Source organism: Hipposideros armiger, unplaced genomic scaffold (assembly GCF_001890085.2).
Source record: "Hipposideros armiger isolate ML-2016 unplaced genomic scaffold, ASM189008v1 scaffold_1584, whole genome shotgun sequence".
Classification (NCBI taxonomy): domain Eukaryota; kingdom Metazoa; phylum Chordata; class Mammalia; order Chiroptera; family Hipposideridae; genus Hipposideros; species Hipposideros armiger.
Window position 1 is genome coordinate 100,010 of NW_017732934.1, and position 9,202 is coordinate 109,211.

The following is a 9,202-nucleotide window of genomic DNA, read 5'->3' on the forward strand; positions in this document are numbered from 1 at the left end:
ATTGGGGAAGGGGAACAGCCAAGTTGTTGTCCTTCAGTCTTAGTTGTGGAGGGCGCAGCTAGCTCAGCTCCAACTCCAGTCACCATCTGGCTGCCTGTAGGCAGCTTGCAGCTGCTCAGCTAAATCTTAGTTCAATCTTAGTTGCAGGTGGGCATAGCCCACCATCCCATGCGGGAGTTGAACTGGAAACCTTGTTGCTAAGAGCGCATGCTCTAACCACTGAGCCATTTGGCCGCCTGTCAGCAGCTCAGGGCAGCTCGGCTCAAGGTGCCGTGTTCCATCTTAGTTGTGGGTGGGCGTAGCCCCCTATGTGGGAGTCTAACAGGCAACCTTGTTGTTAGGAGCACGTGCTCTCAATAGATGAGCCATCCTGCCAACTATTGGCGGCTCAGTGGCTCAGCTGGGACGCGGTGCCATTGGCCTATATGGGATTCAAACTGGCAACCCTGTTGTTCAGAGCTTTAACCAACTGAGCCACTCGGCTGGCTCCGGGAACAGGTTTTTTTTTTAAACCAAGAACAAATGTGCTTCCTGGAACAGGGGTGAAGGAAAGGTGTGTTTTTCCTCCTGCCACCTGGTCTGGAACAAAATGGGGTGTCAGTAAAATGACCACTATAACCCAGAATGGGTCCTGCATGGTCTGGGGTCCACCTGTCGGGCAAGTTGGGAGACAGATTGATCTAGCCTGGCAGGGACATGTAAAGGAACAGGCTTCTTTCCCTTTCTCCCCACAGTCTCGGGTCTTTCTGGATCTTCCTGGAAAGGAGCCATCAAATGTACCTGCCCACCAATACCCCAGCCACCTGACAAAGGGGGTGGCTGGCAGGCAGTGCCACTTTTAGGAGCTCAGAATAGTCCTCAGTCAGCAGTGTGTTAAGGACCAAATTTAGTATGTGAAAGGCACTTTAGAGAGTCAGGTACATGACGTCAAGGACTGGATCCTCCCAGACTCTGGCCCTGCCCTTGCAGAGCAGCCCACGCTACGTGAGAGTGCATGGTCTATATGACGTAACAGAAAGAGCCCGGCACTCAGAATCACGTCCTGTTCTGCCACTAAGGAGTTGAGCTAAGGTTAACAGGTACTTAACTTTTTGTATCTTGGGTTTCTGAAAAATGAAGGGCTTGGATCAGGTTCGTGGGTGTCCAGTATACACACAGGAAGGGTGAAGTCAAAGAGGAGCTGGGAGCCAGGGTTCTAGGCCTTCCACAAGAGTAGCTCTTCTATGTTCTTACATGTTAATGCTTCGGTATGGATTTCATGTAGAATACAGGATCATTCCATTTATAAAAGTTGGAAAATCCCTAGACTCTATGATCTCTAAGGATTCCTTCTAAAATGCTCTGAGTGGCCTACATTCTGCTTTTGTAAATGTTTTTAGGTTATCTACTTAGAGTGTCTGCAGTCTTCCCAATTAGATTATTAGCAGAAAGGTGGCATGAAAAAATGGGGAGAACACAAGCCTAGGAATTAGGAACTTGGGTTCACATCCCATGTCTATCCACTACTCAAATCCTGGTTGAATTACTTAACTGCTTCGAAATTCCTTTTGTTCATCTGTAATATAAGGAGCTTAAATTCTAAAGTCCCTGCCAACCCTCAAGTCCTGTGATTCTGAGCTTCAGGTTTAGAGATTTGCTCTCTGCCTGCTGTGGCTGATATAGGGCTGTGCACATACAGACCGTTAGACCTTCTTTCTGACCCCCGAGAAAAGCATTATGCACCATGGCCGGATTCCTGACGGCTCAGAGCACAAGCCATGTGAGCAGAGCCCAGAAAGGTGTGGATGGAGTTGGATGCATGTATCTTGCTCTGCTGCTCCTGCCTGGCCTGGCAGGTCCACACCACACAAAACTGTTGGTGGCAGTCCATGAAGGCCTAGTTCCCAAAAAGACATTTTGTAGAGCTCAGCGAGGAAGAGCAAGACCTGGTTTCTGCATCTGTGGGACTGGTCTCTCACACATTAGGATATCTAAAAAATCACACACAAATATAAAACGTGTAAGAGAAGTTACAGGATCTGAGCAGATAGATCAAATGAGCAAGCATGAATGCATGATGTAACCTGCAGGAACAGCATCCTTTGAGTTGTATCTGGAAGAATGCAAGGGACAGAGTTACTTTGATTTAAGTAAAGAACATGTTGGGAAGTCAGGATGCAGTGGCAGTATGGGTGGGAATATGGGCGAGTGTGCACTGTGACTCCCATCTCCTGAGACCATAAAGGTCTGTAAATGTGCAAAGGGTTGGCTGCTGTACACACATCTTGTTTTCTTTACTTTCTCTTCCCCAGATACCACTTGAAAGACGTCATTGTGGGGAAGATATACTTCCTGCTGGTGAGAATCAAAATCAAGCACATGGAGATAGATATCATCAAGCGGGAAACAACGGGCACAGGCCCCAACGTGTACCATGAGAACGACACGATAGCCAAGTATGAGATCATGGATGGCGCGCCCGTGAGAGGTGAGCCTCATGGCCCCCACAGCCCCGAGCCACCGTACCTTTTCTCCCAGGCCCTGCACACAGTTTTGGAGAGGCTTGAGGGATTACACCATTAAAGAAAGATTTCTATTAACCTATAATTTCTTACTCTCTAATTATGCACTGGGGTCTCAATAAGGAGGAAAAGGAGGGTTGAGTCTATGGAACTCCAGACTCCTACCCCACCTTCACCCAGAAGAGCTCCACTTGGACCTTGTTTATATAGTGAGCTCGTGCTGGAGATTGATTCTCAAGAGTAATGCCTGTTCAAAAAAAAAAAAAAGTTTGCAAAATACTGGTTCAGCAGATAGAGTTTGAACATTTTATTACTTTTTCCTGTTGACGTTCTGACATTCTTTGCTGATAGGGGGCAAGAGACTGATCACAGAATAGTCATTTATTTTCCTTAGTTCTAGCTCTGGTAAACGGATGCATTCTCTGCATTCATTCATCAAGTGTAGGTGCTCTGGCCAGCACTACCAGGGCCTGCAGACAGCACTAGGAACTAGATGGAAAGGGTCCTCTCCCCACGCCACACAGAGCTAACATTACGTCTGGGATGGGTAGAGTTGAGAGCTTTATTAATTGGGGAATCTGTGTGATTATTTGGGAGTAGCCATCATTTACCTTCTTCATTGGCTGTGCTGAAACTGATGATGAAGAATGTATTTTTTCACGTGGAAGTGCTTGGTGATGCCAGGGTTTTATTCAGTGTATTTCCACAGTCTGTTCCAAGCAAAAGGAGGGATGTCATAGATTTAGCAGCATGGAACACTGGGGACAGTGACAGCACATCCTTGAGTGTCACCATGCCAGGTCCTTGGGGGGATAGGACCGAACTCTCCTAACTCTGCGTTCCATTTTTTCACCAGCTGTGCAAGAGCCAATTGTCATTTTCCGTGTACAAATGAAACAGCAGATAATTAAAAGATCATTTATATTTAGCTTTAGACTACATTATAGGTTTGGCCTTTCTCAGTAGAATTACTGCCCTAATTTTGTTCCACTTACACTGAAAAGCATGGTGTTGGAGCTGGAGATCTAAAATATTATGTAGTCTGTTTCCATAATTTTCCACGTGAGAAAATTAAGGTCCAGAGAAAGCAACAGACTTACTCAGAAGTCAGGCAACTGGTTAATGAAGAACTGGGACCAGAATGAGGATGTTCCGTTTCCCAGACCACTGTAACATCCTGCCAAATCCATCTTAGAGTTGAGATGTATTTTCGGGGACATGCGCTAATTAGGATGGAGGGAGATGGGTGACATGATGCGTTAGCTGGCATCTGACAATTGGATTTTGAAAACCCAACAACTAGACACATTACATGTGATTAAAGGATGCTTGACAGGACTGTATCCCTGTGCGCTTCATCTCCACCAGCACTCACTGGTCTCTGTGTGGGGACAGTGAGACAAGGCTGTTCAGAAGGCACAACCAGACCTGGAATGGAATTGCAGTCATGTTTTTGCTTCAGCAAGTTATTGGGGAGCAGAATACAACTTCCCCAAAGGCATTTGCTTAAATCCATGCCATACTCAGGTGGCAGCTCCCCGCTCTGGTCAGTGACTTGGTGTAAGGTAGAGGGGTCCCTTTGTCCCTTGCTCTGATCCCCACCTGATTCTTACAGGAGAGTCCATCCCGATCCGGCTCTTCCTGGCCGGCTACGAGCTCACCCCCACCATGCGGGACATCAACAAGAAGTTCTCGGTGCGCTACTACCTCAACCTGGTGCTTATAGACGAGGAGGAACGGCGCTACTTCAAACAGCAGGTAAGTCCTAGGCACCTCCTCCAAACCCCTGGAGGCCCTACTGACAGAACAGGAAGGGCATCATTTCTGCGAGGATCAGGCTCTGTTTCTCGGGTACGTCTCCATGCCACTTGTTGGTTGGTCAAGAGGTGGCAACCATGGATTACCCAGAGTTCCATAGCAGGAAAGAGGGCTCCCACTTGATACCTAGAGTCCGCTTTCTCAGGCCCAGCCCCAGCAACCACTCTGCCCTTGCAACCCACACCATCCAGAGGAGCCCTGGGGATACAGAGGTATGGACAGTGGCTATCTTTGGCGAGAGATAAGCAGAGGAGGACTTTGTCTAAGATTCCTCAGGAGAAAATTAAAGCCTCTGGGAAATCCATCCGCATGCCTTCTGCTCATGGTGTCACATTGCCCCCTCTCCCAAATCTGCAGGAAGTGGTGTTGTGGCGGAAGGGTGACATCGTACGGAAGAGCATGTCCCACCAGGCAGCCATCGCCTCACAGCGCTTTGAGGGCACGACCTCCCTGGGTGAAGTGCGGACCCCCAGCCAGCTGTCTGACAACAACTGCAGGCAGTAGGCCCCAAGGGCCAAGGAGCTGCTGGGCTTCCACCCAGCACCCCGATCTAGCAAACACCAGCGGCTAGGGGAGGTGGACGATGGTGTGATGCTCAGCTGACCCATTACCTGCAACCTGAAAACAAATCATGTTTTTGACTTAAATTCTTTTTTCTGAAGAAATTGAGAGGCTTGGGCTGGGAAGCAGTCTCCTTGGGATTCTGAGGCTGGTGTGGGAATAGCAACAGGTAGCATCCTGGAAGCTAGTGTATCTCTGGGAAAAGAGCCCTCTGTTGAGGCCTTGCACGCGGACTGCGTCACATTGTATAGGAGAGCAGCAGAATGCCAGCATCCTTGGCTCTGACCCTGTGGTTTCCTGATACAGTATCTGACCATATCCCTGGGGATTCTGAGCTGCCAGCAGGACCCCAGGTAGTCACGTCTTGCCCTCCCCTCTATGTTCCTGAGGTAGTGGCAGGAGTTGGGCCTGCCCCATCCTAAGTGGCCAGGGCAGACTCAAGACCAGGAGGCTTACCTCTTAGGGAGTCTTGGATGTGGTGCTTTGAAGTTTCCACACACCACCTCCTTTCTTGCCTTTCTCTCCCTGCTGGGACCCAGGCACTCCATTCTCCATCTTCTTTGGATTTTTGTCAGTAACATCCTAGAAGCCTGTAGAAGTAGAAGGGCCTTTGGCTGATTGTCCCCTCACCTGTGAGAAATCCTTGCAGACACCCGGCAGTCAGTGTCAGACCTGGATAGCAGCGGTGTCAAACACAGGAGGCCGAGCCAGCCCACTAAGGAAGACATATGGTAACTGCATGGTAGCTGTCTGCCTTCACCGGGACCCCACTCATCAGCGCTGAGGGCTGGGTGGTTTTAGGGTATTGTCCTGTGTGCCCCAGTAAGCCTAAACAAAGACATCTGTTTCCTTCCAAGAACAGATCCTGGGACGGGGCCTTGATCGCTTTGCTTCCGTCGTTAAGGGTGGGTCCTCATCACTCCGTGCTCTCCGTTTCGTTTCTGAGAATTGGGGCTGGGTTTCAACCACTTGGAAGTTTTGTTATTACGATCACCCAAGTCCCTTCACTCCCTACCTAAACCTAAGAGTTAAGGGGGGCGACGAGGGGCCTCATTAGAAGACTGCTATACAACTTCAGAATAATTCTGCTTGCCAAATTATGTCTTCATCTTCACCAGTTGACTGACCGACCAGAGTCTAGAACCATTCGTGTTTTTGTTTAAAAACATATACAGAAACTCGTGGATATTCTTGTTACAGTAGAGGAGAGGTTTATCCCTGTTGTGCTGTGCTTGGGCCTATTGTAGTAAAAGTGTTGACATCCTTCTCTGCCTCATCTGGAAATGACCAGGAATTACTCCTATTGGCCTCCCTTCCCTTCTAGGAAGACCAGGCAGACCTCACTGGCCAAGAAGTACAATACTTGGCGGTCTGAGTACTCTGTAATTTGGAAAGCAGAGGGGTTGGTTCCTGTGTCATCTTTCAGTTAGTAAGGACAATGGGTCCTCCTGTTTTCCTCAAAAATCTGTAATTGTGGGCCTTTGAGCAGGGCTCATGGATCAGAAGTGAGACTAGGTGGAAAGGCATTTGGGATAACACTTGAGGTTGACTGGGGGCAGTAGAACCAAGAAAGGTGAGGTGGTTTCCCCCATGCTGGACCCTGAGTTCAGGTGCGACGGACAATCCCCATGGGAACAGGATCACCCATCCAGCTGCCCCTGGATTTTTCAAGGTTGGGACTTACGTGTATGGGGGAGGCAGGTTCTGTGTTCCTTGCCTTTTTCAGAGCATGAGATTAGGCTCTGTTGTGCCTCCCATAATAAATGGTATTCTAACTAGAAAGCATCTGTCAATTCCTCTGCCTCTCAACTGACAAAGCTTTCCAACTTTCCTAACATCTTAAATCTTGCTTCTGGGAGAACGAGAAGATAGAATTTGCTTTTATTCTCTCAGGAGCTGTGCACAAGCCAGGTCTTTTTTCTTACTCTGCCCCCATTCTCTACTTCTCTGTCCAACTGTGGAAGTGAGGGGAGGCTCCTGTCCTCCTCTGTCAAGGTTCCCAAATGTGGGCGTGTATAGGTACTAAACCAAGCAGTGCAACTTGTAATTAAGCAGCTGCAGTGTTTACATGTTTCTTAATGTGTCGTCTTTTCAATGGCTGTATTTTAAAAAAAAGAACACTTGTTTCAATTGTCTCTGATTAAAGGAAGCCCTGTGGCTTGGAGGCATTGTGCCCATGTTCCACCAGGTTCTGTGGTCTCTTGTCTTACACTGTCCCACCTCACATACAAGGGAACACAGACTCACCCTGAGCCAGCACGCCTGCCCTCTGTGTCTGGGCCCTTGGTGAACAATGACCGGTGCTTTATCAACACCTGTTTTAGAGAAGCACATGGCTGAGAAAGGAATTCCAGCCTTACCGCTATGTAGCAACTTGTCCTGAAACTGCTGATGGTCTAAATGCATGTGGGACACATATGACTCCAGGGGCAGGAAAGCAAGACTGGTGTAGAAGGACAAAGGCCTCTTCAGTGGGTGTCAACAGGCTGAGCCCTGCACCTGATACACATGCCACAGGGACGGAAGTGGTTCGAGGTGGCTCTGCATCTTGCCAAAGGGCAAAAGGAGCCAGCCTGGAGGTAAAAGACCTGCAGTGGTGTATTCTCCTACACCCTATGGCGTGAAAGAAAAGCTTCCCAACTTTGATAGCAGTGTTTTATTGAGAAAAGTACACAAAATCCCCCTATGTACACAACCCCAGATGATTATAGCAAGCAAGTATCCGCACACCTCCTCGTGTCTTAATAGAAACTTCACTTCTTTGGAGTAATGTCTTGCCCATCCCAGCGAGTGTCTCAGTTAACTCAGTTCCTTTTCCTCCAGACTCAAAACAAAATCAAACTCCTCTTCCAAAAAAGAAAAGAAAGGACGAATTAGGTCTTGTGTCTCCTCTTGAACAGGGAAGTTATGCTAGGCATTGCTCATGTTACCAAGGCAGGTAGTCATTCATTCAAAAACATTGATGGAGTGTTTTACTACGTGCCATACTGTTGGGTATTGGGTACATAGTAATGGGTAACTCGACATATTTCCTCCCATAAGGATGTTACAGGTGAGCGTTAAATATTGTGCCCAACTTGTATCAGTAAATGTGAATTCCACCATCATTCTGGTGTGTGGGTAACAGGTGTAGGGCCTGCTCTTACCTTGGGTCAGGGGCTGGACTGAGAGTCTCTGCTGAGTGAAGAGCGCCATATTTTTTAAAGGGCCACCAGTGGCTTTGTGAGCTTGGTGATGGGTTTTGAGCTCAGCCAGGGGAATGAAACGCTTCATCATCCGAACAAACTGTACATCCACCTACATGACAACAGTGTATGGCACAGGAAGACATGTCCAGCTGGATTGTATCCACTGTTTTAGCTGCTTGCAGGGGGTTCCTATGGGCAGGGCTGCCGGTGCTCTACCTCCAAAGTCTGGGTAACCTCATGAGTTAAGAGCTGGGCTCTGTACCCTGACCTAAAAACACCCCAGACCTTCCTCCCTCTCTTTTGTCCATCTTTCCCCTCATGAAATAGGAAAAATACTGTAGTAGTCTTTACCATGGACCATTTAGGGTTGTCTTCTTTGCTGGATGGATCATAATAAGGATTGCTTTTTTCAAACTGTGTGTGGTCTGGGTAAGCCTCCTTCACAATCTGAAACCAAAACCAAGTCTCCAGTCATTTGCCTCTATCGTCAGCTCCAACAACTTTCACTTCTGACCCTGCCCACTTCTTACCCCATCTGCCTTGCTGCAGAGCCAATGAGGGCTCACATATCTGGAAGTAATACACAGTCTAAGGCAAACAGGAAACTAACCCTGTTTTGACAAAAAATCTTAAAAGTATGTTCTAAAACCAGATATTAAAGGTTACTGGTGCCACTGTTTTTCTACCTGCAGTTAATAATTTTATCCTGGTCACTCCTGGCTTGGAAGAGGTATACCATCAGGCTTGTTTTTAAGTGAAAGACCAAAGTGTAGAAATGGAGAGAAGTCTGTGCCAGTGGGACCTGAAATGAAGTCTGCCTGGTTATAGTCCTTGTCACACAGGAAGGGGCCAGGGCAGTCTTTCCATATTCCAGTGAGAGCAGGGATGGGAAGAGGGTACTTCTTTTTTACTAATTTAAATTGTATCCCTCTGTGTCTACATGAGTAAGTCTTCCTCAGGGGAGAGGGATTCAGACCAAAGCCTGCACAACTCACCTTCACAAGTCCTGCGATGCCTGGCTCTTTGCAGTTGCTATGGTAGAAGAAGGCTTCTTCCTCTAGCTTCATGGCTCTAAGGAAGTTCCGGGCCTGTCCCAGGGGAGAAGAAATGAGACCTATCCTCCCCACCAGCTGG

General features: G+C 48.0%; 2 protein-coding genes across 2 annotated transcripts in view; one reads left to right on the top strand and one right to left on the bottom strand.

Moving 5' to 3' along the window:
- VPS26B (VPS26 retromer complex component B) overlaps window positions 1-7,069 on the top strand; it is a 29,424-nt gene extending 22,355 nt beyond the window's left edge. The window contains exons 4-6 of the mRNA XM_019634323.1: window positions 2,292-2,467; window positions 4,117-4,259; window positions 4,677-7,069. Of these exons, the coding sequence (XP_019489868.1) occupies window positions 2,292-2,467; window positions 4,117-4,259; window positions 4,677-4,823 (466 nt within the window). The 3' untranslated portion in view covers window positions 4,824-7,069. The remainder of the gene's footprint in view (window positions 1-2,291; window positions 2,468-4,116; window positions 4,260-4,676) is intronic.
- Window positions 7,070-7,521: 452 nt separating this feature from the next.
- Window positions 7,522-9,202, bottom strand: part of THYN1 (thymocyte nuclear protein 1) — an 11,144-nt gene continuing 9,463 nt past the window's right edge. Inside the window, exons 4-7 of the mRNA XM_019634325.1 lie at window positions 9,064-9,187; window positions 8,420-8,515; window positions 8,027-8,177; window positions 7,522-7,726 (exon numbers count right to left, since the gene is read on the bottom strand). Coding sequence (XP_019489870.1) covers window positions 7,680-7,726; window positions 8,027-8,177; window positions 8,420-8,515; window positions 9,064-9,187 — 418 coding nt within the window. The 3' untranslated portion in view covers window positions 7,522-7,679. The remainder of the gene's footprint in view (window positions 7,727-8,026; window positions 8,178-8,419; window positions 8,516-9,063; window positions 9,188-9,202) is intronic.